Below are 27,299 nucleotides of genomic sequence, written 5' to 3' on the forward strand. Positions count from 1 at the left end.
AAACCTAAAAATCTCAATCTTTTGGACAACATTCAGTTTTCAAGGGGTGGGGGGAAACCTCTTTAGTTCTTAGACATGTTCTGTAGTAGGCTTCTGAAGGGAGATACTTGCAGTGATTTTTCCCAAGAAAACAGAGGTTAAGGACCTGATAGGAATAAACTTTCTGCAAGTTAGGGAACTGTTGGGACATTTAAGGCACAGATTTAAAAGCCCAGACCTCCCACAGGTGTGTCTTAGCAGGTTCCCAGTAGCACAGAGGGATGGGAGGGAAGCAGACCAAGGGACTCACTGCTGCGTAAGTCAGCGACAGAAATCAAATTCTGACGTTGTCCCTGCCTGTGTTAAGCCAGCTGCTTCTCAGAAAGTGATTTCATCTTCTCTCAGCTTCCCCTGAGCAAATGTCGTAGCAAGAATAGTAGGAATTGCCTTGTTTCCCTAATAAAATAAAACAACTTTGCCTATTTTAGAGTTCTGTGGACAGAGAAGGCTCAAAGCTTTTCTCGAAGTCCAAGGAAAAGGCTGCAAAGTAGCAATTCAAAAGGAAATTATTTTAGCTACTTCATATTCCTAGCTCTTGCTCCTACCCACTTGGAGACCCCAGTCCTCTCTAAAAAGAGGTGTTTTCAGTCCAAAGCAGATAGCCATATGCTTTTTCTGTATAACTGAGAATTTCAGTCTCTACCATAACTCCAAATCTTAGTGCAGCTTTATATATGGATTCCCTGCTGACAGTATGGTAGTGGGATGTTAGGGAAGTTAAAGACTGGGGGGGTGTTAAAAAAAAAAAAAAAAAAAAAATTGCTTGAGGGTGATTAGGCTGATCTTGCACTCTGTCCTCTGACCACAACCATGCAAGCTTTGCAGGCCAAGAAGAGAGTGCCAGCAGACTATAGGAGCTTCTATACATCGTAACAGTCTGTGGAGTTGTCCCATAGCCCTGAATCCACAGGTCTTCCACAGAGACGTGCCTCCTCCCTCTCTGCAAGCCTCTGCCCTGTCCTATAGCAGCTGTGTGAGTACACGCTCCTACCTTCGACCATTCTTGCACTGGGAGACTTGTCTCTTAGCTCGTTGCAGCCTCTTTCTGGGCAGTAAATGCAGTCAGAAGCAGAGTGGATCACATTCTAGTCTCGTTCTTAGGTAAGAGCAGAAGAAGATGATGATTTTAATTTGGAGAGGTAAACGGAGGCAGTCTACCTACGTTCTAATTGTATTCCTGCTAAGAAAATACTGTCTCCCGTTGGTGTCCTTGCTCTTCCTTGGCTTCTGTTTGCCTGGGAACTGATCAGGAGAAGTAGATGCTCCTATAGGTATGGGAGCCTGGTCACAGCTCTGTGGAGTTGCAGCCCCGCAGCTTGTCACCAAGTTATTTCAAGTATTACACAGACTTAACAGGAATTGGAAAGCAGAGCAGCTTCAGAAAATTTGGGCATGAGGTACTGTGCTGTCATGCTGGGGTCATTGGTGAAATCTGTGTAATAACTGAATTGGAGGGGCCTGTGTGTACATGGTTAGGATTGCAACAGCAGGATGATCTTTCCATGGATTCCCAGGGACAGATGTGAGGAGTCGATGTTTCATTGCTCACAGTCCTGCCAAAGCAGCAGTGGTCTGAATGAGCCCCTCATTTGCCCTCCCAGCAAGAGGCATGCTGATGGGAAGCAGCTGACTTGCAAATGTAATGCAAATGGGGAGCAGGGGTGGTAGTAGGCTGAAGCCTCCCTGCTACCTGGAGGAGAGCCCATCCCCTTCCCACCCTCAACAGGCAGCACAGGGCAGAGCTGAGGGCTGTAATTCTTGTAGAGCTCTGTCCATCCCCACTGCTACCTCTGTGTATCCCATGAACTTGCTGCAGGTGCTTCTTCCCTGTCATCCCTGGCATCATACTGGGGATGTCCTGCAGGCCAGTCCAGGCAAGATACAGGGACTGCAGTAAGTCCCACTTTGGGACTGCAGTAAATAGCACATGAACAGCAATGGGCAGAAAAGCTGAACTGGTTCTTGCTGTGAACCAGTCAATGTAGGACATTTTAGGGAAGAATGGGTATTATTTGTGAGTTTCTTCTTATTGTAACTGTTAGAAATGTTTAACATCCTATAGATGTCAGTATTTTAATTCTCCTGCAGTACTGCTGTTTTCTGTGTCAGAATGGCTCCTGCTGGAGCAGAGTCTCCAGAGCTGTAGTTGAAGGCTCATAGGCAATACCCGGTTCTTTAACTCCCACTCACTCAAGACAGATCAGCTCTTTCCCTCTATCAAAGGTGATACATGGAATTCACTGCGATATTATGTATGGTCCTTGAAGCCAAGATCTTGAGACAAGCCATTATCTGATCCTTATAAATGTTTGGCACCTGTTGTAAGAGCAGGGCTCGCCCTCCTTGGCTAAACTGTCCCTTTCGAGGTTCAGCACAGCACTGGTGCCAGCCGCTCCAGGGTGCGTCTCTTCCACCCCAGAGGCAGTTGCACTTCAGCAGTGAAACGCTGTGTGGGTTGCATTTTTTAAGAGAGCTCAGTTGTCACTTATAGCAAGTGCCAGAGAGCTTTGGCTACCAAGTTGTTTCAAAAAAATTGGTCCGTAAAAACGTGACGAGGAGCTGCTAGCGTCAAGCATTCAAAATCTGGCCCTTTCTTTGAAAAGTGCTTTTGATTTCTGGATGAAAGGTGTTAGAGAAATGTAGATGTTATTTATTATGAGCAATTTCCACTGCGCAGCCATAAAGCTATCCAAAGCGCAGATACGCCCATCAAAGCCTTTGGCAATAGCCGCAAGGTACATTCTTCTAGCAAATAGTTTTCCCACATGTTTGCTCTTACTGAGGGCACAGATTATCTTTCTCTGAATCAGGCGGCTTATTTTGCTCATTCTTTCCAGGGAAGAAGTACTAGAAGTTTTTAGACCCACTTGTGGAGTTGTAGATGGGGAAGGGATGCTACATGCCGCAGTCATCCTCACAAGAATGGTGCTGGCCGCCTGTGTGTGGGGTTGCGAATCGATGTGTGAGGGCTGGTAAACCCTTACCACCTGGAGAACATGGCATACCTCTTCCTTCTTTGTTTATTTTTGTCAGCCTCCTGCTTCCAGCCCTGATTAGCTGCAAGTTGTCTCAGTGCTTAAACCCAAGCCATATTGGCTGAATGTAGTGAGTGAATCAGCTTTAAATTTAAAATTTAAATTGAAATTGAATTTAAAAAAAAAAAATCCACAGATAATTCCACTTCTGGGTAAGCATGGCATAGAGATTGCCTAACCTGTGCAATTTTCAGTAGGAGCACTTCAGTAGCGATATTGCATGTTACTGAGTGTAAGGAGTAAAAAGAACAAAACCAAAACCCCGTACTTTTCATTGGTTTGCTTTAGCTCCAGGGAAGATCCAGTTACTCTTTTTCATGCCACCTTAAGGTAGCAAGTCCAGCAATATCCAAGTCTTGCCTCAGCCCTGTTAGGATACTTATTTCATGAAAGGAAATAAAACAAATGACAGTTTAATCCTTCCCTGAAAGCTCTTAGGACACAGATGGCTAACTAGCCATAACAGGGACACTGTTCCTGGTAAGTGAACAAAAAATAAATGCCTTACTGTATAATAAATAATCCCAGTCAGATGCTCTTGTTCCATTTTGTTGATAAATTGCTGCATAATCATGGGTGAAGGAAAAATAGCTCAGTAATTTTAATTTGTCTTTCCTTTTCAATGCTTAAATATTATGTAAAGAAATTTAAAAGAAATTACTGTTTTTCTTGGCAAAAAAGACTTTAAAAATGTCACCAAAGCAGCCTGAATCTTAGATCTATTATCTCTCTTTTTTTCTTCTTTTTTCTTTTTTTTCCTTTTTGATAGGCTTTTCCTTTTTCTCTTGAGGTAACGAACATTATTGAGTGGGGGTCCAGTAGAGGTTAAGAAATGAGACAATTTCCCTCCAGGGAGGAGATGAGAGGGAAAAAGAACCTCGTGACAGATGTTAGTTACATTGCTTAATGCACTACTGGAAGACACTCAGATGCTCTGGAAATAACCTATTACAGACACCACAAGCTGCAGTGCATAGCATTACGGTCATCCAAAACTTCCCGTTTTAAGATTATCTCTTTCACTGTCTTATAACTTAATCATAGCCAAATTTAATTATTTAGGCTGAACTTCTTCATGCCAGGTTTTTGCCTCCAGTTAACTTTGCTGTCATCAGTTGTTGAAAGTTTCATCTAAAGCTGTTCATCCATTTCAGTGAGTAAGACTGGAGGAAGATCTGTCACTTTGCCCATAAATCCTCAAAGAGAAAGGCTCTGAAAACTTTGTTTTGCACATGCCAGCCATAGAGACTTAGAGCATTGTAAGCCTCCAGGAGGCCTTTGGGTGTCCCTTCTGCCCTTCCCAGCCTGGAGGGTGGCCAGCCCCTGTGATGGTTGCGTGCTGGTGCCTCTGCGGCTCCCTGCCCTGGCCTCGTTCCCTCTAGCCCGGGAGAGGCTGCCAGGGGGAGGCAAGGGCTGAGGCTGTGGCAGAAGGAGGGCAAGTAGCCCACAGCCCTGACAGAGCTGTGCCTTGCAACCCTGCAGGCTGCCTCTCAAGTCTTCCTTCTCCTCTCCATCCAGTCTGCTGGGGTTTCTGATCCTTCTCTCCCCTACACCAGTGACAGGTACCTGCTCAGGACACTCTCCTCCTTGCTATGGCTGTAGCCTCTTTGCTCCGCAGCTGGCCACTGCAATGCAAAAGTTGGCTACAGAGAACATACAGGGCCTCATCTTACATCCACAACTGTAAAACCCTCAATGATTTAAAAAATGCTAAAGGATCGGGGTGTGCAAGACTGATAGGGAGGTGACAAATGGAAATGATCAGGCTTTCATGGGGGAAAGGGATAGGATATCGACGGAGGACTAGCTGGGTGATCGGCAGTTCATGAGAGCAGGGCTTGCACCTTCATGTCCTGTGGCACCAAACACAACAAGACCCTTACCCTAATTTGGGCCCCTGGGCGTGGCTGCAATGTAAATACTAATACTAATGAGGCTATTCTTCTCAGTTTGTGCACATGCTGTTTTCCAAGCCTGGCAGTGTGGGCAATGGCCTATCCCACTTGCTGGGGCCCTAGGAAGATAGTTTTTATTTATTGTAATGGAAGCTGGCGTCAGCTGGAGTCAGAGGTTTGATTTTCCATCTCGGTGAGTATAAATGTTTGGAGATCCCCCTTGGGAGGTGAGCACGGGGACTAGTGCATTAGTCAGAGAGCCCATTGCTGCTAAGTGAGACTCAGGAAAAAATAGACTCAGTTGAATAGGTAAATGATTAAAGTTGCAGCTTGTGTCCATTTCATGTCTAATGGGAATCACAGAGCAAATGGAGTTGTAGATAACCGTGAGGATGTTGTATTTAGGAGCCTTGCTGTTAAAATGCATACTCCAGTCAAAGAACAGACATGGGTGTTTATTGATATGTTTAACAGAATGATGGAATCAAAGCTCAGAAAGAGATTTGCTGCAATATTCATGATGTACAGAAGCGTAAGGAAGTGTGTGAGTGTATTCAAGGCACTGACAGTTCTAGGTTGGGACAGGAGGTGCTTTCAAGTTCCAGAGGCATCATGAATGCTGCGTGTTACTGTGCTCCCAAATACTGTTACTGAAGACGAAGGCAAACAGATTATAGCGTGTTAGCGTAATTGGTGCATGAGGGAGTGAAGTTCGTGTTGTTACTTGTGTGTGTCTCGCTCCAGCCCCTCCCTGCCAAAAAAATTTGAATGCTTCCCTTCCTTAGTTTTACCTAAGTTTGTAGTATGCCAGTGGTCCTGGTTTTATTTTATCAACAAATTTGACAGTAATGATGATTAATTGGGGTATTTTGAATTGAAGTGTTGCATCAAGCCTACAGATGGGCTTAAAATTCAAATTTCAAAATACTTAGGGATAGTGAAATATTGATTGGCCTCTGTACTTTGGACTTGAATGTAGATCAGCATGAAGAGTGTGTAGAGCTGGCAGTTTGGGTTCACCTCTCATTGCAACACAATACTGTAGTGCTGTATCCCGTATCAAGAAGTTACAAGTCCATTGAAGCTGGTGGCAGAAGTCCCATTGACTTCGGGGGGGTCTGGATTTTCTCCCAGGAATTCATCCCAGAGGACAAATTTTTAAAGCTAGGGCCCATATAAAAATGTTGGCACCAAGGCTGAGAAACTAAGGGTGAATGCTGCAAACACTGCATGGCATGGCAAACTGCAGGTCTGCTAATTGAAGAAAATTGGTGTTTTGAAATAGGAGACCAACTAGGAGTCCAGAAAAATCTTTCAGGTTTATAAAAGAGCAATACACAGGCAGTACCTAGACCCAGGTGATAATGTAGATAAACATAATGTGATGAAATGTCAATGTGTGAGTAAGATCTGTATTCACTAAAAGGATGCTCAGCATTTCCTGAACTGGGTTACAGATTGTTAAATGGGTCATAGGAATCACTCGCTGGGCCATGACAAAATAGACAAGGAAAGACAAAGATGGGGTTTTTTTCTGAGGTACCACTATGGACTAGCTTTTGCAACTATCCCATACTTTACATTTGCTAGTGGAATGTTTTGAAGAGTGTGTTACAAAGTCCAGTTGGTTTCATGCCAGATAGTCACTCTCCCCTATTTCCTCTGGAGATGGTGATCCAAAAAGTCAGATTATCCCATTTTTCTTAATATTACATTGAAAAGTAAAATACAATAACTGAAGCACATTTAAAAGAACTAGAGCACTTTCTAATTATGTGTAACTCCTGCCAAACACTTGTAAGCAGACAGCATTAATTTTTTTCTATGAGAGAGTTAGAAAAAAACATGTGAGAAAGTGGTGTGTTTCCACTTCTGTAGTAAATGTTGGTATTAGTTGCTGTTATGTTTTGAATTGAAATCTTTCAACAACTGTTTTGAATGAAATCCAGATTTTTTTTTTTTTCCAGGAAGATATGTTCTGATGTAGACTGTTTCTTTCACAGTGCACATAATAGATGGTAGCAGTGACAATAAATAACCCACAGCAAGAGTATAGTGCTGTGCAATATGAAGTGCTGTACAATGTGAATCAAGTTAATATATTTTGGGCTGTATGATATGATGCAGAGTTAAAGTTGTTGCTTCAGGCTTTTTTCTTGATCATTGTCACTGCAAAGCTTCCACAGGAGTTTGTTTAAGGAAGATCTAGGTAAGAAAATCATTATTGGCTCTTAATTAATCAGACAGAAAATAGCCTTGGTGAGTACTCACGTGAGTCTCTGTAGGGTCTCTAGGAAGTAAATAGCTGTTCCCTTCTCAGAGGCTATAAAATGCCTGACTGCTAAGGCAAAGTTAGCTACCAGCTGAATTCCTGATTTTTGGCAGAGTTTTGTGCATGGCCAGACCAACTGTTACCTCTGTGCAGAACATGAAGTCCCTCCTTGCCCTACCCACGTCCTTCAAAGTGGAAGTGCAGAAGCAAGAAGATAAGCTGCTGCGGTAGTGTTTCCTCACTGGCAGCAAGACAAGGTGAAGCAACAGGATATATGAAAGGGTTTCAGCGAGATGAAGAGTAAAGTTCTGGACTATTTTCCTTTAGTTTAATCTCTGCCACCTGCCATGAGGCTCCCCTATGTTTGAGCCTGAGAAGGCCCCATTTTGTTCAGTTCAGTTTAATTGCTGCATTTAAATATGTGTGTAAAAAAAAAAAAAAAAAACAACCAAAAAAAAACCAACAAAAAAACCACCACCACCAAAACTCTGTCTGCATGAAACCAAATTTGATATTCTCTCCATCTCTTAACGTGATACCATGAATTTCTTGCATTGTTGTGTCCCATGTACTAAGGGTCCCATGCAGAGAGCAAACAATACAGCAGCGAGAAGACAGATGCTCTGCTAATGGGAAACCAAGGAGGAGAGAGTCTGTAAGGGATTACAGGCAGCCTGGGGTTGGAATACGTTATTAGCATAGCACCCAATTCAGAAATTAGTTTTCAGAATTAAATGCCTGAAGCATTTTGGCAAAAACTCCTGATCATCCCTCTCAAAAGCCCTTAAAGCATAGAAGAGTAGGAATCTCAAGTCTAGGCTGAGCAATCACATTCGGTGACCTTGCAGTGCTGTAACAGTGAATTGTAGTTTTTACGGCTTCATACCATTACCGGGGCAGCAACTGCCACACCTACTGAAATGTAACCCGCTCGCTCTGCTTGCACAAACCTTTAGCAGGTTTTGAACATCCTCATTAAAGAAGAAAATGGGCCTGAATGAGATTCCAGGGTCTGTTTCCAGGAGGAAGGTTTTGTTTTGTTGAGTGCATAACAGCAGGGAAGTGCATCAGCCTCTCCTTGGGCATGGTTAGGCATGTGAAGGAGAAGCAGCAACGTGTCTCTTCAAAGATCTGACACTGCCTAAGGTAGAAACTTTGGGTCCTGAAGCCTTTTTCAGGCATGCTATTTTCAGAATGTTTTTGCTTTTGAAAATCATGATGAGAACATCAAACTTTAAAAGATCCTGGGTAGAAAACCCAAGATTGGTTACAGGACTGAGGGGAGACAGGAGAAATTGTTTCTCATAGTACTTGGTGGGATTATCCTCCATGCATAATTGTTCATTATATGCTCAAAATTCATTGTTAATTTCCTTTGGATATATTGCACATTAGACAGAAGAGTTATAAACCCCAAGATTATCACAGGAGGACACTAACAGGCCTAAATGTTCAGGACAGAAGGGGACTTGTTTTCCTCTTACATTGAAACAAAGACTCTTGGACAGAATCATTAGAGAGTTTTTTTGCCCGTTTGATAATCGAAGTATAGCGGACAGCAAACAAAAGAAAAGTTCAGCCAGCCAAGTCTTCTACTCTATTTTTACTCTTCTATTCTAACACAATTAACATATTTCTCAAGGTTTATTTAGTTTCCCAGAGTCTTATTTTATATAAGTATCATTGGAGAGCTTGATTACAGAGTCTTGATTCGTGCACATAAAGTGAGATTTTATTATCCTGAGAGAGAAGTCAAGGACAAGGTAAATATGGGAGAGAGCAGTTGGGACCAAACTAAGAAATCAGGAAAAATAATATACCAGCTCTTCAACATGCACTTGTTTTCTTTGCATCCTGGTAACTAGCATTTATTTTGAAGTCACAGAAGTGAGAGTAAAGGGTAACACTTCATTTTCAGCTTTGAATTTCAGAGCTGTTCTTTTTATAACAACTTCTTTCAATGTTTTTATATATGCTTAATGAGCATCTATAATGAATATTTGGGAAAGTTCAAAATTATGCTTCCTATTTGCCCTGGGTACAGACTGTCTGTAGACTTCTGAATGTTTCTGTCCAGTTTGAGATCGGTCTGTATTTACATCATCTTACTGGTCTGCCAACACTCTTGGGTGTGCTAAGAGATAATAAAGAGGCCATTCTGCCTTGTCTGCAGTCTGGAGCAAGTCACAACTTCTCTCTCGTTGCACGCACAAAATTTGTGAAGGTTAATAATAATCAAGTGCTTCAAAGACAGAGGTTGCCAATTTTAATTAGTATTTTAAGACTGTTTGTAAGCTCTGCTTCTAAAATTGAAAACTTAGCACAACAGCCCTATTGAGCTCTCCAAATTAAGAACAAACTGCAAAGCAGAGGTTGACAGGTGAGCTACAAAGACGTAGAGAAAAATCATTTATTGTTTACCTTGAAACAGCAGTGTCCACAGTACTACCATCGTGTAGAAAATGGTGCTGCTGGGATCCACGGCTGTTTTTTCCAGTCCAAATAGATTTAAAGCACAAGCAGAGCTGAATCCAAAACCTTCCTCTCACTGGATCAGGGCTCCAGTTTGTCTGGGAACAATACTGTGATCAGAACAGAGAAGAGTGTAGTGGTAAAGGACAGCTCCCTGAGCCCATGAAATATTTCATCACTGCTATTAGACTTGCTGCCATTTTGCAAAGTCTTCTTAATTGGGTAATCCAGTTCTGGATGTGTTTGACAAATAGCAATTCTCTTGTTAAAAACAAATCATGGTTTTAATTTAATAGGGTTAGTCATATAAAGAGTGATTTTGTGTCAGCAAAACCTTTCTTTCTGACAAACAGTGTAATTTGTGACAATCTAGTTAGCAATAAATGACATTAATCTGACCACTATGCCATTCTGTTCCTGGGGAATAATGTTCCCTCTTAATCAATAGCTGGGTAAATGCTCCTTTGCATTCCTTATCAAATGACAGCCAGATGGTACTGGAAATTCATTCCAGCAGGATTTTAGAATTAGCTGGGTTTGTACTATTGTTAATCCTCTGCTGTCTGTGCCACTAGGACCTACCCACCTGTTTCCAGTAACCCTCGAGTTTGCAACCTTAGGAAATAGTCTAGCCAGATGGTTACTCAGATACAGTGCAGCCAAGAAGCATCCCAAGCAGTGAGGCCTTTTTTCTGCATCAGTAAGACGAAGAAAACAGCAAAAAAACAGTATCTTGCAGAAATAGCCACCTAGGACTGCCCACCTCTGTATTTGTTCCTCAACACTCTGGTCTCTTTTGATGAAGTTTCAAAGTTTCTTAAGATTGTATGAGTTGTGTTCCTTAGTGCATAGTAAATTTGGAGCTGTGACAGCTGCCATACCATCATTTACTGACTTTCTGGGCCTGTCAAAGTGTCTGCGAGACCTTTTCCTTCGTAATCACTTTGTTGCATAGCAACAATAATTTTGTCTTCAACCTATTGATCTGAAATAACATGTAATCCCCTCACAGTAATAAAGAGGAAAACATATGGCAGCTCTAGGCTGGAAACCACTGGCTTTTGAAGTGAGGGGACAGTTAATCCCCACTAAATCAAGGGGGGAATGGAGCAAGCCGTAAGCTCTGTTGGGCTGAGGCTCTGAGGATGCATTAGATGCCCGAGCCAATTAACCTGTGCTCTGGGAGAAGAGTCCAGTTTACACTCATCCTCCCCATTCCCTGTCTTTTATCTTGTGCCACTAAAGCACATTTCAGGTGAGTTTTGCTACAACCTTAATTTCTGAAATAAGCATCACTGTGCAATACCATACAAATAACTGGGCACCCCTTCCCTCTGGCAGGAAAGAGTGCACACGCAGCGCTTTGCTTATACAGGACTGCAGTGGGTGAGGGTAAAGTTCAGCCGCTGCAAACACCAGTTTCACAATTACATGGCTGGAGTTCTTCAGGCAAATGCCTCTTGCCTGTAGGGTAGTTGTTTGGTAGGTCAGTCATCTGGCCTGATAACCTTGATGTTTTTTGTATACCTCTACACACAGGGCTAAAGACAAGACTTTGGCATCTGAAACAGGATCTGCTTTGGGGACGCAAGTACAAAGTTAAGGTCAAAAACAGGCAGGGAACACAGAGCTTTGGTCCCAAGTGGGCAAAGTATCTCCCCGCTGCCGTGCCCGCCGTGCCCCAGGCACTGAACATGAGAGGGCTCTGCCACCCGGCCTGCCCAGCCTTCTCGTTTCCCACTGCGGGCTGGAGCACGGGCTGACGGTTGGGGTTTGTATCATCTTTCTGAGGTACCTTACTGTTGCCCACATTGTGCAGGGCAATGCAAGCTCCTACGACTGGACTTTAGATTCTTCCCTGGATAAAAAGCTTGGTATCCACGAGGCAGCTAAATCCTCCTTGGGCCTGTCTTCATTTTTCTAGCCTGCATATAGCACTGAGTGAAATGTAGGGCCAAAATCTGAGGTCAATAAACATCTGGTTGCTAATTTGAGTCGGGAGGTAAGTCCTATGTTATTTACTTGCCCAACAACAACAACCAAAAGAGCAAATTCAAGCTAATTCTAGCACACCAAACGCGAACTCACCAAATAGGCTTCAAAAATAAAAATCAAACTTAAAATAATATTGTTACATTGGAAATCTCAATGGAGATCTTGCAGCGGATCAGAAGGCCAAGCTGGTATCGGAGCATGCTGCAAGAGCAGAGCAAAGGCTTCTGAGTCCCTGTCTCCCAAACCTATTGTATAGTTTGCTATCGTATACAGCACAGGCTGGAAAATAGCACAGCATTCACTTAAAAGGTATTTCTGCAGCTAGAGGAGTGGCTACTAATAATCCTTTCTTTTCTGTCATTTGAATAGTATTCAGGTTTTCAGCAAACAGCGGACAAGTGCTTTGTTTGTGGACACCTCATAATGGAAATGGTAAGAGACCTAAATTCCTAACTGCGGGGTAGCTTGCTTTTCACGTACTTTGGGTAGTGCGCTGTGACACATTGTGCTTTTTCCTTAGTCAGACTATCATTGTGTCTTCACTGCTGTCAAGGTAATTTTTGAAACTGAGGCAGTAAATAAACAAAAGTACCTTCATGCTCTATTACTATTAAGTATAGTAAGTTGGGTTTCTTTTCTATGTGAGATCATGGGAGGCTGTTGTTCTGCCACATGCCAGTTTAAAAAAAAAAGAGGAATAGAATTTTAATACTAAAGGGGGGAAATACAGCACAGCTTTGTATGAGAATATGGTAAAGGAAAACACAGGCTGTGCTCTCTAAGACAGTAGAATAGGAAGAGCTCTGTCAAGTGGATGGAATCTGGGCTAGAGAGGGACGTTTTCAATAGTCCTGAGGTTTGTTGCCTGCTCTATGACTTGCTTTATTTACCTTCTGCTACTTGCTCCATGTCAGTTAAAATGCATTATTGCCACTGGGATTTGTAGGGAGCCAGCAGTCAGAGTTACTTTTATAATAAAAAAATCAAAGGACTATGGGTTGGGCCAGATACTGCTGGCATCATTTCAGTTGGGGAAAGTAGGAAGAATTCAGTCTGGTCTTTCTAAGCAGAAATTCCCAAACAAAATGAAGTAGGTTGCACATTGAAAAAGTGCAGATCATGTAGTGTATCTGTTTTCCTCTTGCTTTAAAACGTATATGAACCTCAGTATGCCTAATAGAAGTACCTATTGCGTTGCAAACGCGGAGGTTCAGCAGGAGCTGGAACGGAGACTTCACTAACGAGGATTCTGGCTCGTATCCTGGCACCACTGGTTGGACAAGGATATTGTTCAGTTTAGCCTAAGAGCAAATCTCTAGAGTTGTGTCATGCTGGGGGGGGGGGGTATCCTGACTTGCATGCTTTGAGCTGGCTCTTAATTGCAGAATGCCAGGCAAGAGTCCATGATACCTTGTTGGTGGAGCTCAGTAGCTGGAAGCTTGGCGGGTGCTTGTCTGCCTTTCTCCCATCAGCAAGTGTGCTCTGACAAAAGGAAACAGCTCTGGGAGCTCCAGGAATTAAGCAGTCTTATTTGGCTGATTCCTTGGTGTTCCTCCCTGGGAGCGCACATACAACAAACGTGCCTGCACAGCAGTGGTGCCCGTGTACAGCTATGGAGCAGAGAGCTGCAGCCCCACAGGCCTGGGCGCAACTGAAGCTGTTCCAGGCTGAAAGTGCAGTTGAATTAGGAGTTGCTCTGTGCAAAGGGGTGGCTGCACAACCAGCCCAGGCTAACAGCGTGTGTTATGTAGTTGCCTAGATAGCAACACAGACACAGAGACGAGTTGTTTTTGGCTAGGAACAGGCTTGCAAACCAAATGGCGTCTGATGCCACTCACTGAATGGAGAGCTATAGGGCTTCATTAGAGGGGAAAAAAAGGAAATTAAATTAAATTGACTTTGTGCTTTTTTCCTATGCGCTACTTCTTATTTCCTGTTGATTTGATCTTTATTCATAGAATCATCTACAGGGCCACAAGAGCTTGGCCTGTGGAGATTTTTCATCTCCAGCTTATTAGCAGCTCCAAGCTGAGCACTGCTGCTAGCAGATACTTTTTGAAATTACCCTCCAAAGATACTTCTTATACCTGAAATGTACACAATAGGTGCTATAACCTGTTGAGAGCTGCCTGAAGATGATACTATGTCTCACTCTTCCCAGAGGCTTGTTCATGGGCTTGGTGCATCCTCCTTGATGTCCCAGTGCCACACTGAGTGTTACATGCAAGGACGCCAGGAGGGAGGGGATCTGTTCTGTAGAAGTATAGCTGAGACTGCATCAGGCCTTTCCTTGAAACCTTTAAAATGCAGTAGGGGAGGTGAACATGGGAAAAGCCTGGGCAGATGGATGGATCTGTATCCAAACACACTGGATACAGATGGAATTTTAACAGAAAGCGATGGGCCCCTATGACTGAGTGATAACCAGTCAGTAACTGTGGTGGATTAGGATCCTTAATTAATAAAGGGACACGTATTTATTTGCTTGTTTTGTTATTTTACTTTTTAAGTTTGAGTAATGACTGGTTTGGATTCTGTCTGTCACAGCCTGTTAAGTTTTGTGAATTAACTCTGTATTCCAGTAACTTGTATTCGGCTGCAACAGATTTTCCAAGAAGTAGTCTCTGAAGCCGTTTTTAATTTCTGTTGGCAGTATTGGCCCTGCAGAGCTAAGAATGATGGGCGTTAGCCTGATTTTCACAGTTCTCTCTCTTTATTGGGAGCCTACTGAAACCCACTGAAATAAGCAAGTTGATTGTTTTAAAAGGCCCCTTGCTGACAGATCTGCAGAGTGGTAATTTCATCCTGAAGTGCTTTTCTCACTGTCATTATTGAGAGTCAAACACAGCAGTATATGGGGGGGATTCATGTAATCGTGCATCCATTTATTTTGCTGTTTGCCTCTTAAGATCTTGCAGGCCCTTGGAAAGTCATACCATCCTGGCTGCTTCCGCTGCGTGGTGTGTAACGAGTGTTTGGATGGAGTCCCCTTCACTGTAGATGTGGAGAACAATATTTACTGTGTCAAAGACTACCATACGTAAGTACGCAAATCCGTTGCATGCTTGGAAAAATTATAGTAGTTAAGTTATTGGTATAGTTATAAGCCTTGTAGTAGATAAAAAGGGTCATTCCTATTTGCTCAGATGTCCCTCAAGTGCTGCTCTCACATGTTGCATTTGTAAAGTATTTTAAAGTTATATTAAAGGTCACTTTATGGGCCCAGTGTGGCATACAGTGACCAGGTGAAGTTGAAAATCGAGTTGTGCCAGAGGATGCACTTCTCTGGTGGCTGTTTCTCTACTTCTTTCAGGACTTTCAATACTAAATGAGATGAGACTAATTCTGCAAGTGATGGTAGGTTCTGCTGGCTGTTTCTAAGAGTCAGGGTTGTGGTAGTGCATGATACTGGCGAGTCTAAGTTAGGTTAACCTAGACTGGACAGTAGACATGTAATTAGCAGCTAGCGTTAGAATGATTGTAGCCTCACCTGACAAAAAGTTCTGTGGTTTAAGTGATTGCTTTTGGACTCCCTTCTGCTCCCACTCAAAGGCAATGTGAATGCTCTTAGCTCCAGTCAACCAATAACTCAGCTTATGCAGCAAGAGAAATCACTCTGAACTCAAGCCTGTTGGTACCAAGTTGACGATATTACAAGGATAGAGTGAATGTTGGCCCAGTGGTTGTTGTAAAACACAGCTGTGGATAATAAGACCAGTTGATGTGTCTGGTTTAAGTAGATCCTAGCCACAATCAGCCCCTTTCCTATTTAGCATGGTTATGTCTTCCTGATGTCAGATGGTGACAGTCCCCAGATCAGGAGCTGCTTCACAGTCAAAGCAGCGAGTCTCTGGAAGAATTTGAATGGCTTTATGAGTAAAGGAAGGTAAGAGAAAGGGCATATATGGGAAGAGGGCTGGATTCACTATGCCTAGAGGTCAGGAAGACCTAAGCAATAAAGCTTGGGTAGATCAGCCTCTTCTAAATCTCCTTTTCCCTGAACATCATCAAACATTTAGAGATGTTTCAAATCCTGTGGATCTACATTTTGCTAAAAACTAGGCATGGTTAGAATAGCTCTCTTGGTTCTACTTTTTTGAAGAAGCTTTAAATGTAATTTGAACACTTTCTTCTTGCACCCTAGGGTTTTTGCACCAAAATGCGCTTCCTGTAACCAGCCGATCCTACCAGCACAGGTACGTGTTAACATGCACTGACTCTTTAGAGAAAACAGCTGTTGGCACATGAACGCTTTCTAAAAACACATTAGATGCTTTTCCTCCCTCTTCCAGAATCTATACTATGTCAGATACTAAATTAAATACAGTTCAGCAGTAATGTCCCTCCCAAACATTCCCAGAGGTTGTAATAGTCATACTACTTATGCAGCATAGTACTTTGTATCTTTAGGGTGCTTTCCAGATCTTAATTATGCTGTTATAAATCTCATTTAATTGAAAGCCCTGACTGGGGCTCCAAGAACAACCCAAGAAGTAAAGCCCTGTTTATTTTTAGAATCTCCCATTAGCTCAAGTAGCAATTTCCCTTGTCTGCTACGTTTGCATTTCTGATGTGGATCTGTTAAGATGCCCAAACTTGAAAAGACATCTGAGGGCTACCCTGACCCTGTGAAAAGGCCACACAGTCTCTCATCCTGGGGTGGCAATGTAATGAAAGTGCTTAAAGAGGTGGGAAAAGGCAGCAGAAAAGTTGGCTAAAAGGAAAGCCAGGTGAATGACCTGCTTGAACCTCAGCCTATCGTGACAGTATAGTTGGCACGATAAGACTTCTGTATTAGGACATCCCTTTTCTGCCTGCCCGCAGTGGTGCTCCCTCATACTCTGGTGGGTGCAGGACCCTCTGAGTTCCCATTGCTGAGGTCACTGACCAGTTCATTTGTAAGCAAGGGCCTCAGTGCCTCCCTCCTTTTCCTCTTGTCATGTTTGTAGAGCCAGAGCTTGCATCCTATAAGCTGCTGTGCCCCAGTAAAGCCTGTGGCTAGGGCATCTCAGCATGCCCACCTCCATCACTCTGCACGTTACTCTCTATTTGACATAATTATTTCTGTTAAATGCCCAGGTCTCACATAATTAAAAACTTTAGAAAGGCTGAGCCAGAACTGCTTGTCCTGGTGATGAGATGTGAGGAGAAAACGCCTATGTAGATTTCACTGGATTTATGTCTTACAAAATGACTTTTAAAAAAAAAAAAAAGGCAGTCCTACTGCTGACTCATCTGATAGCTAGCAGGATAGACTCCATGTTCTTTCCCATGGAGGTTTCTTAGGTTAGTTCAAGTCTAGCAGTGCAGGTATTAACTTGCCCACAGCTTCTCTCAGACATAGTCTACGTCATATCTGATGCTGTAACCACACCTGGAACTAGAAACAATGCAAGGCAACAAATTTAATGAGCTCTGTCTTCAGAGGCTTCAGAGTGGAGCACGGAGTCTGTGAGGTTACAAGAAGGGTATGGGCTCCTCTGCAGGGCCTGGGGCTCAGCCAAGAATTACACAACTCCACTGCATCCACCTTCATGCTGAGGTTTTGGCCTGTGCACATAATTACCTGCCGGACTGGTATGTAAATCCCTATAGGGTACATACAGTGACATGTGCGTGTGCAAAATAGCTGTGCAGCAGATCGTTTGAAGAGAATACAAGTCCTGGAAAACTCAGGCCAGGATGTCCACAAGGAAAAGTTACCCAATCAGCAGGTCATAGTTTTGGGCTGGTAATTTGTTCAGATCCTGGGTGCCCTTGGAAAATTATTTGATTTCAAGACTAATTTGTCCCTTAAGGATGAAGTTTTGGCTGCACTTCCAAATGACCTCTAGAGCTTAGATATGTCAGATGCCCACGCTGCTGCTAAACAGCAAAACCAGTGGTGCAGTGCTATGCACCAGGGGACAAGACCCTCAGCGGCCACAGAGCTCTGCTCTGCAGAGGAAGAGGGAATCCCCCAGGGAAGCAGCTCTCCAAAGCAATAGGTTGGGCACTGAAAGACGACTGAGAAAACACCACTTAGAAAAGCCCACTCTTACCTTCTCTCTGCTTCCCCAACAGGGCTCCGAGGAGACCATTCGGGTGGTGTCAATGGACAAAGACTACCATGTGGAGTGCTATCACTGCGAGGTAAGCATCGGGCGCCTCTGCCGGCCCGCCCCACGGCAAGGCTTTGCTAATAACTAGCAGCCTCTTGGTAGATGCCTGACTCGCACCCAGGGTGCACTTGCTGGCTCTTGCACGCCTGGGCAGGTAGGGCTCTGCCCCATGGCTCCTGGAGGGAGGCAAAGGGATGAGTGCTAGCTGGGCTGCAAGTGGTGCTGCCATCTCCAGTACCAAACTAGTTTCTTTTTTTTCCCCAGTATATTAACTTCAAAAGCTGGGTTTGGTTGTTTGGGTTGAATTTTCTCAATACTTCCACATGGGGAGAGAACAAAGAGTAGGTGCCGGTTCTCTTTTTCCTGACCTCTGGACACAGCTTGTGTGGCTCCAGTCTGAGGAGACTTGAATTCATGTTGCCTGTGCAGGGAAGGACCCTCACTCCTACACTGCAAGGCTTTTCTAGTGGATCTGTGTTTTCTTTCCATGCTAAATGAATATTGATTCTTTACTAGAAAAGAGATAGGGATACCACTGACACTTAGTCACTTTTTTGGGAGTAGTTTCTTTTTGTGCAGAACATTTTAAACGTTTATTAGGACAGATCAAGTTGTGGGATTAGTGCTCTTGCTTCGCAGAGGAGAGCTGAGTTCAGTCCTAGCTCTGCATCCAGGAGCATAAGGAGCGAAACAACCTCTTTAATTTGGGATCAACCCAAAACTTCCCTTTTGCTGTAGGTTTGGCGCTCTGGTACAACGTGCAAATATCCACACAGATTCTAACTGTGCTACCTAACTGTCTTAGCACCAGAGGCAAAAATGCAGCAATACTATCTTCCATGCACTTTTGCACAAAAAGGTTTTACAAAGAGACTTCCGATCGAGGGAGAAAACAACAAAATTCAGGGCATCTTGAAATGTATATGAACCTAAACGTAAGGAAGGCCCCATCCACTCAGCTATCTCCTTCCAACAGAGATACCTGATACGCCATCCTTTTCTATTAATTTTTAAAGAGAAATTGGCACAGGAAATCGCAGCATTTTGGAGAGCTGTACTTCCCTCCTCCTTCTTCCCCCATCTATTGCTTTGTGCAGGCTTCACCTAAGATGACAGCTCCCTCCCCTTCTCTCTCAGGCTATTGACTTTATATTAGAATGTCCCAATGGGGGTTTATTTTCAGTTCTGTTTCATTATTCATTTCCCTATTCTCCTTCCAGTTTGAGGCAAATCAAGCTGCCTCCACATCTGCCCAGAATGGCAGAGTGCATTTATGTACAGAAATCAGGGGGTTAGCCCTGTGTTAACAGGGGTAGCTTACTGCCTAATGGTCTCAAATCAGGCTCTGAAACTGTACGCACTGGGTCACTGCTGTCTCCAAATACTGCTAGAAAAGTTAGTGCCAGTATTTTGAGGTATTCACATGGAGACTTTTGCAAAGGCTATGACGACTTACGCAGCCACTTTTGAAATGCTGTTAATGTCATCATCACCTGGTGGCCATGCAAAGTCAGCAGTCAGTTTGGAAACTTTGCTTCTGCTGAGAAGTTTAAGCTGGTTTACAGATCAGTAGACCCCCATTCCAAAACTGAAATCCACTGAGAAGGCCGGCTTTCTCGTTGCAGAAAAGGAATACAATTTTGGAGAGGGAAAAAGGTCTGAACACTTGGCACAGCTGTAGGGTATCTGAAACTGTTAAATTCTAATGAGGAATTGAATTTTAAATCTTACAGAAAGGACTATAAAGTTATTCTATAACATATAGTAACCCACAGAAAACTACCTTGGCAGAAACTTTGATTAAAGCCTCCCTAAACTAACACTCCGGTTTTAAAGCTTACTTTAAACCCCATTTTTCATTCTTATTTCAGTATTGTAAAATGTGAAGATTTTAACTTGAGCTATAAAAGCTGAAAAATCGTACTGTCCAATTGAAAACTTTGCATCAGTTTTCAATACTGAAATGACCTATATGACCAACTTGTTCAATTTTTTTTTCCTTTCTGTTAAGTGTGCAGATACATACTCAGAATCTCTGGTTTGTCAGGACTGGTCATAGTAACAATTTTTAAGTATTTAACATACTTGAAACATCAAATCCACGCACAATACTGCCATGACTTTCAAATGTCCTCAAAATTATAATGATGACAACTGAAAACCAGGATTGTCTCTATTGCAGTGTACATAATAGTCAGCAGGCAGGATCATTGTTTGTCATCTTTCTTTTTATCTCTGTTCCTCCACTGTTGGTCACCCATGTCATCCCTGTAGTTATGTGCCTGTCCTAGAGGTACTAACATATTCCCACTAAAGAGGGACCATTGACCTTGAAGTCTTCAATTTTTTTTAATTCCAAATTAGAGAAAGTGTAGCCCTGCTTCAGAAGTAAAACATGTCTCATCTCCCCCTCTTCCCCACTCCTCTCATTCTCTACTTCTGCTCCCCCGTTTCTTGCTCACTGCCTTGCTGCAGAATTAGCTCCTTCTCTGGTCTAATCTCTTCCAGGATATCTGTGTCAGGGGCAGTCCTCGGCCTGTTTTTGTCTGATTTGCATCAACATTTGTTAGATGAAGAAGAGACCAGAATGGGAAACAAGGGGGAAGAAAATGCTGGGTACTACTATAGACTGTCCTGTTTGATTTCAGTGATGTCATTGTGCTTAATATGAGATAGTCAGGGTCCACCTACCAAAAACTCATGAGGTTGCTGGCTCTGGAGGCATGGGAGGGAGTTCTCGGGGTTATGCAGGATAGATCAACATTGTTGTGAGATGGCCTACCTGAATCATCACTCACTAATTTGGGATGTATATGTTTCTTCTAGGATTGTGGCTTGCAGCTCAATGATGAGGAAGGCCATCGTTGTTACCCATTAGAGGGCCACTTGCTCTGCCACGGCTGTCATATCAGGCGCCTAAATATTAAACTGCCATCACATCCACCTCCGAGCTATCCAATGCATGTCACAGAACTCTGAAAGACATTTCCATTACCAATAAGCCGTTTGAAAGAGAAGACAAAAATCTAAAAATGACTTTTCCTGTTCCTTTAAAGATGAGATTCCAGTAATAACCATCTAAACCAGCTATTTATTTTTTAAATCAGAGGTGAGGGGTCCTTTTCTGATCTTGTACATACGCATTCTTTTATCTAGACATTTTCACTGAGACACTGTCTACTTGAACAAATAATTCACCACTAAACTGTAACTGTAAATGGCAGCATTTCTAAAAATAATGGTACAGAGGGCTGTTCTGCACTACCTACTCACTTTCCTTCAGTGGAGATTTCGCCCAAGTAAGGAGTGTAGAATTACTTTCCAGAAGTTAGCACCTTATCATATTGCAGCAAGCATGATAAGAGAAATGCTAGCATTTTAGCTAGTTTTGTTGAATTCTGGAGTTAGAGAATACACTGTCACATTTTTTAAAACTTAAATTCCCAGAAGTAGCAAATAGGAAGCAAACAAGTGTTCTTAGCAATGCCAGTTTTCAGCGTGGGTTAAATAATGGCATTCTGTGAAGAAGCGTCAGGCCAGCTTTCCATCCTACAAGGTTCCACGGTCATCCAAAGACTATTTAGCTCGTTAAAGAAATATGGCAAGCATCTCATAAAAACCACATTACAGAGGAATATATCCAAAAGATTGGCACATGCAGGGTCATAACAGTTGACGAAAGATACGGACCTCTGTAATTGCTTGCTGTGTACAAATGTAGCCATGGTTTCAAAATGCATTCCTATCAACTCGATGATTTGGCACTTACTAAAGAATTCATCTTTTAAATGTGGGTTTTGTATAATAGGGTTAGCAGCCCCTTTCTATGCAAAGGTACACTTGTCTTTATACTACTTGTTTTATACAAGACTTCATTTGTTACCAACTGCTTTATGATTGTATATTGATACATTATTAAAAAAAGAGAGGGACAGTGGTTTTTGTATTATCTCTTCAGCTTTGTGTTCTTTTCTAGATGTACTTTTGACCTGGTTACGGTGATTGTCTTCATTGGAAAACAAAGTACAGTTTAGCAGAAATCATAATTTAGAGAGTCAGACCATTGAAACATTGGTATTTTATAACAAGTATTAGATGTACATAGACTGTACACACGTTCATATTTTGCATAAGCTTTTACAGTAACCTCAGAGCTCTGGGGAAATATATGTCTTCCATATAGGAAGTTAGATGAATCTTTTTTATGGTTTGTTTTCTACCATGTGTTGATGATTTACATGCAAATCACACATCTGTATGTTTAAAAAATTCCTTGCATTCTCATGAGAATTGATCCAGCCTTCCTGAATTTATATTTTAAATAAATCCATCATTGCTGTCTTTAACTGTATCCAAAATTACAATAAAATAAAATTCTTCTGCTCCAGAGGAAGTGGAAATACCAGACCAGATTCTCTGCATATGTAAATTGGGACATTTCCATGCCAGTTCGCAACACGATGAGAATCTGACTGATCCATTCGGAAATGATCCCATGTTAAATTCAGCACGCAGACTGACGAAATGACTTGACTTATTTGGCAACACCATTGCAGTTTAGTTTCTTATGCTCCATTGATTTTTTGAGAGCCATTTGTGGTGCTCTTGAAAAGTACAAAGAGCATCCAATGGACACTAATTCCTAAGTGGAATAATTAACTCCCTTAACAGAACTTTTTGATAGTCTGGAATTTCCTTATGGGGGAGGGGGGAGGGACGGGAAAAATTCCTGTGAACTATTTTTTTCTGTTAGTAAGGAACAAAAGGTATGTTTCCCGAACTTTTACCAAACTTCTGTTGGCCCAGATTAACCTGTCCCACTGAATGCTCCTTGGCAAGTCAGATGCTCCTTTAAAAAGTCATTTTCTAATTAATATATAGCAGTTTATAATTAACATATTTAATGTGATAGCCACTGTTTGAAGGAGTTACAGTGCAACTAGTGCCCTGTTTCTACAGCGTGACCTAAGAGGCCTGGCCTGCAAAAGAGAGGACGCTGGGTGCATGCACACTTTTTCTGCATTTGCAAACATTACCTCTGTGTCCATAGTCACCAGCCCAGCCTCAGAAGGAAGTGGAAGTACATGTGCCTCTTGCCCAAACAGCAAATGCTAGAAAAGAGAAAAAAGTTGTCTGAAATTGGATTGTATGACTAGGTCAGTTCCTTAAGGTTATTACAAACATGGAAGATCTCAGAGCTTCAGGATAAACTTTTAGCATCGGCTGCAATGTAATACTTTTTCCATTTAAGGAAGCTGCTTTGGACCACATTTAGCTTTGAGGCATTTTTGCTTGCTTGTCTTTACAGCATATATTAAGGAACTCAAATTAAGAAAACAATCATTAAAATACAGAGAAGGTTTGGGTCTGTTCCTGTGAGCAAGTCATCCCGTAACAGTACTCGCTGTACTGGAAAAATGCTTTGCTCCACCAGTATAGAAGCAAAACCTTCAAAATGACAGTGGCCAGAGATGGAGGTGACTTCCTCTGGTGTTCAGCCCAGCCTTCTGCCAGTACCTTCCTTAGCCCTTTGCCTCCTTCAGTGGCAAGTTTAAGTTTCCATTCCAACATACTTTTCAAGGGACAGCACACTACCTAACAACATGTACATACCATACCTTTTCTTCTTTTTTGAAAATTATCATACTGTAGAACAAAATAATATTTAATTTCATTTCACATGTTCATTTGTCAGTCTCTTGTAGTTCTACTCAGTTCCAATGTGTTAAGTATCATCACGGTAAAAACATTGAAAGGTATATTTCAATATAGAATAAGCAATTTGTTTAGAACCAGAAAGCAGCAGTTGTTGTTCCAGTATTTTCTATAGACAGGTCCCTTCCATTACTGTATAATGAAGTACAGCTTTGCTTTTTTTCAGCATTTAGTATAAAAACTGGAGCTTGAGTGAAATTTGCCCTTTTTTTTCCAATCAAAGAAAGAGAAAAATAAAAGCAAATTAAAATAATGATGTGCTGTACTCTTTAGTGCTAGTGACAGTCTCTGCACATTTTTACCTCCTGTCTGGGGAATTACGTAAACGAGAAAGCTTCTTTTAATGATTTTCTCAAGGAGTATTCTTATGTTAAATCAGTTCAACACAGATGTAAACTTTCTAGAGCTCATTTTATGATGTGATTGTTCTTCAGAAGCCTTTGCTGTACTTTCAGAATATTTCCATAACGTTAAAACAATAACAACTTCTTCTCGTTTGCATCAGGACTACACCTTTCCATTTTGGTAAGGAATCTTACAAAGTCCCTAGAGCACAAAGCTGGTGTAGGCGAGTCAGAGTCCCTCGTGCACTGGAGGATGCGTTCCAAAGAAAGGACTAAAATAATAATTTGAAAACAAAACAAAAGAATGCACTCAGATAATTGAGCTTTCAAAGAGGGTTTGTTTGGGTTTCTTTCCTTTCACTTGTGTGCACGTGTGTGTGTGTGTGTATATTTTGTAAGGTGGAGCTTCAAAAGGAAAACATGGTTAGAGGAGCTCTTTAAGACCAGAAATTCCAGAGTAGTTAAGTAAACCAAAGCTCTAAAGGAGACAAAAGCTGCTTTCTTGTGTTTCAAGAAAAGTTTAAAAGTTTGTGATTCATCCTGTAACTAATGCCGTAACTAGAGTATATAATTTGACTTAAATTAAGTTTTCATTTGAGAAATATTTTCATTTTCTTTAAAAGAATATAGTTTTCTTCCAAGAACTTGGACCAACGTTGATTTTTATTTTGTAGGAAATATATAAATTCCCAGTTTGTATATCATGTAACTAGTTTACATGCTGAAAATATACATTAGTTTAACTATTTTTGTGTATATATCCTTGTAAAACCTTTCAATGTGCTTCTGTCTTTTAGTCTTTAGAATAACTTGTGGGTCTGTGTTTCAGTGTTTGATTCCCTTGATTGTTGAAGAAAAAATTGGGAAATGTAGATTTATTTATCTAAAAAAGAAGCTACTTGCTATCATCCTAAGTTATTTAATATTAAAGTCAGAAGTTTCATTTAACCTTAGATGCTATAATCTGCTTTTTTCAATAAAGACATTTTGTAGTTATCTTTGATTTTGTAGTTTGTTGCATAAAAGTATTTTATTTTTTTTAATCTAGGTGGGCACTAAAACAATTTCCAGGAGACCCTTGTGTTGCCTACAGAAATGCCTAACATATTAATTGATTGCAGCTGCATTCACGAAAGATTTTGGTCCTCCAGTGCAAGTGTTACTAATTAAGGTCTAAAATATGCCCACAGCTAACATTTTGCAGCTGCACGTAGAAAAGAATTTAGCCACTCTGGCAATTTTTAATTAAGCTTTAACCAGTCTGGCTAGTTCACATGTAGGACAGTCAGTATTGAGGAACACTTCCTTTTCAAGACTCCCATTATTTTTTGGAGTGTTCCAGAAGAGAAGTACGTGCCTGGGCTATGAACTTGCATAGCTTTAAGCACTCGGGCCTTAGTTTGGGGAATTTTCTCAGTTTTCTTGCTAAATAACAGTAATTCAGAAACCATGGCCAGAGCTCTGATAGGATTGAAAAGGTGCTTTTTTATATATTTTACCTTTCTGAAGCTCTCTGACACTTTCTTGTCTCCAGCTTCATGGCAGAGATGGGAGCTTGGTCACATTTACCCTCTGCACACAGCGGTCCTGGAAGAGCAGCTATGTCTGTCAGGCAAAAGGTTCATCAACGCTGGCATCCTGTCTCCAACTATGGCCAAAAGCGGATGCCTGGGGAAAGAGTACAAGAACCAGTTTCTTCCTGGTTTCCTCATATTCAGTGGGTTTCCTTTCCGTTAAGCTGGTCAGTCTGCCATCCTTGTGGATGCTTTTTCCTCCAGTGACTCGCAGAAGCCAAATACTCACAAGCTGCTACTTCAGTGTGATGCCACCCTCTCCTCCAAAGAGGCCTGCTCTGCAGATCTCCCACTCTGGCTTTGCAAAGTACAAATAACTTCACATTTGGAAATGAAACTTACTGGTGGTTTTCACACAATGGCTATTTTGGCAAATTTTTGTTTTGCACAGTCAGAATGGAAAGAGTTACAAATACCACAATTGTTTTAGGGACACAATCTGCGCTTCTGTGCTTTGCAACAGACGTACCGCACTTCTATAGGGCCTTCACATACACACTATTTTCTCACTCTCGTAATTTTTTAAAGTTCATTCAAAATGAGCAATTCATGCCCTCCTTGAAGAAGAAAAAAAAAAAGGCACAAAGACTGGCCAACTCAAAGCATTTTAACAGTGCCTCACCACATGGGTGACACAAATGTAGTCAATAAAATCTAGGACATACTCTTAATGCAGCAAGAATTTATACCAACCCATAACCAGCCTGGTTGAAAAGAACAGAGTACTGAAAAATATTAACTGCCCATCATGGGCCTCCTTGCAGGAAGCACATACTGGAAAATGAACATACATTCACTGCAGGAAGGGTGTGAGTCAGGACCCAGCTCCCAGAGGGGAGCACCGCAGAAGTCTACAGTGTCGTACGTAGGACTCCCTGGCACGGCATCTGAGCCACAGGGCAGTGTGTAACTGGAAGCTGTTGCATGACGCATGGTTGCTAAATCTGGCATGCAGATTATTCAGGAGGGCTTTGCTAGCCCTGCTCTTCACCTTACCAGCCGTCCCCAGGTCAGTGCCTTTCACCTTGCAGCTATTGAGTTGAACAAGGATTTTTCCAAGTTATCCCAGGGCTGAACCAGAGACACTGGGCTAGTGCTGGGAACCATTAGGAATATGTGAACTAGGCTGGTGAGGCTGCCTTCAGCTCACATCCCTGTTATTCAGCTCTTAGTCCCCCTAATTCATAGACCCACACGTGAGGTTGGACAAGACTTCAAGAAGCCACCTGGTGCAACACCCCACCACACACACACGCAAAGCAAAATATATACACGTGTGTGCGTGTGTCTATATATAGCACCTTATATATATGCGATACCTTAAATATTCCCTTGGGTGTGTCGTTGGGGAAGCTGGAATTGCACTCTCAGTCCTACCGCTACAGCATTTCTTAATCGGCCCAGTCTGACAGGTAATAACAAAGCTGCTCAGTGTTCACATTTGGCGTTGCAGGTTTCTTTCCAAGACACCAGCTGACCAGATCACTGATGCCCATGCCTTTAACTTCACACCAACTAAGAGAGAAAAAGGTGGCAGAGGTTAGCAAATGTAGAAAGGCAAAGAACCAGGGCTCTGCTGAAAACAATGCAAACAACTTCAGATCAAGTATGAGCGATGCAGTTTGCAAACATTTTGGGCTGGCATGGCTTTTTGCAAAGGCAACACCTGTGGTTCGGGGGTTTTTTTTGCTAAAACATCCTTATTTCAATCACTGATTTATTTACATTAAACATTGGAACATGGCAACAGACACCTTTACTCACGAAATCTATTTAAAAGCAAAGGACAGTAGTCTGCAATTACACCCACTCTCCCATCCAAGAACTCAGACCTCGTTACTCTGAACGCAGTTTAGG

General features: G+C 42.1%; 1 protein-coding gene and 1 long non-coding RNA gene across 2 annotated transcripts in view; one reads left to right on the forward strand and one right to left on the reverse strand.

The window, feature by feature from the left end:
- The window catches only part of WTIP (WT1 interacting protein), an 84,382-nt gene extending 61,890 nt beyond the window's left edge, over positions 1–22,492 (forward strand). The window contains 5 exon segments of the mRNA XM_050904229.1: positions 12,078–12,140; positions 14,618–14,748; positions 15,853–15,904; positions 17,772–17,840; positions 20,636–22,492. Of these exon segments, the coding sequence (XP_050760186.1) occupies positions 12,078–12,140; positions 14,618–14,748; positions 15,853–15,904; positions 17,772–17,840; positions 20,636–20,788 (468 nt within the window). The 3' untranslated portion in view covers positions 20,789–22,492.
- A 373-nt stretch (positions 22,493–22,865) lies between these two features.
- Positions 22,866–26,953, reverse strand: LOC127021132 (uncharacterized). The gene is made up of 3 exons (XR_007767169.1): positions 26,762–26,953; positions 25,368–25,536; positions 22,866–22,920 (listed from the first exon to the last, which is right to left on the reverse strand). It is a non-coding gene; the product is annotated as an uncharacterized LOC127021132 (long non-coding RNA).
- Between the last annotated feature and the right edge of the window lie 346 nt (positions 26,954–27,299).

Source organism: Gymnogyps californianus, chromosome 12 (genome assembly GCF_018139145.2).
Source record: "Gymnogyps californianus isolate 813 chromosome 12, ASM1813914v2, whole genome shotgun sequence".
NCBI lineage: Eukaryota > Metazoa > Chordata > Aves > Accipitriformes > Cathartidae > Gymnogyps > Gymnogyps californianus.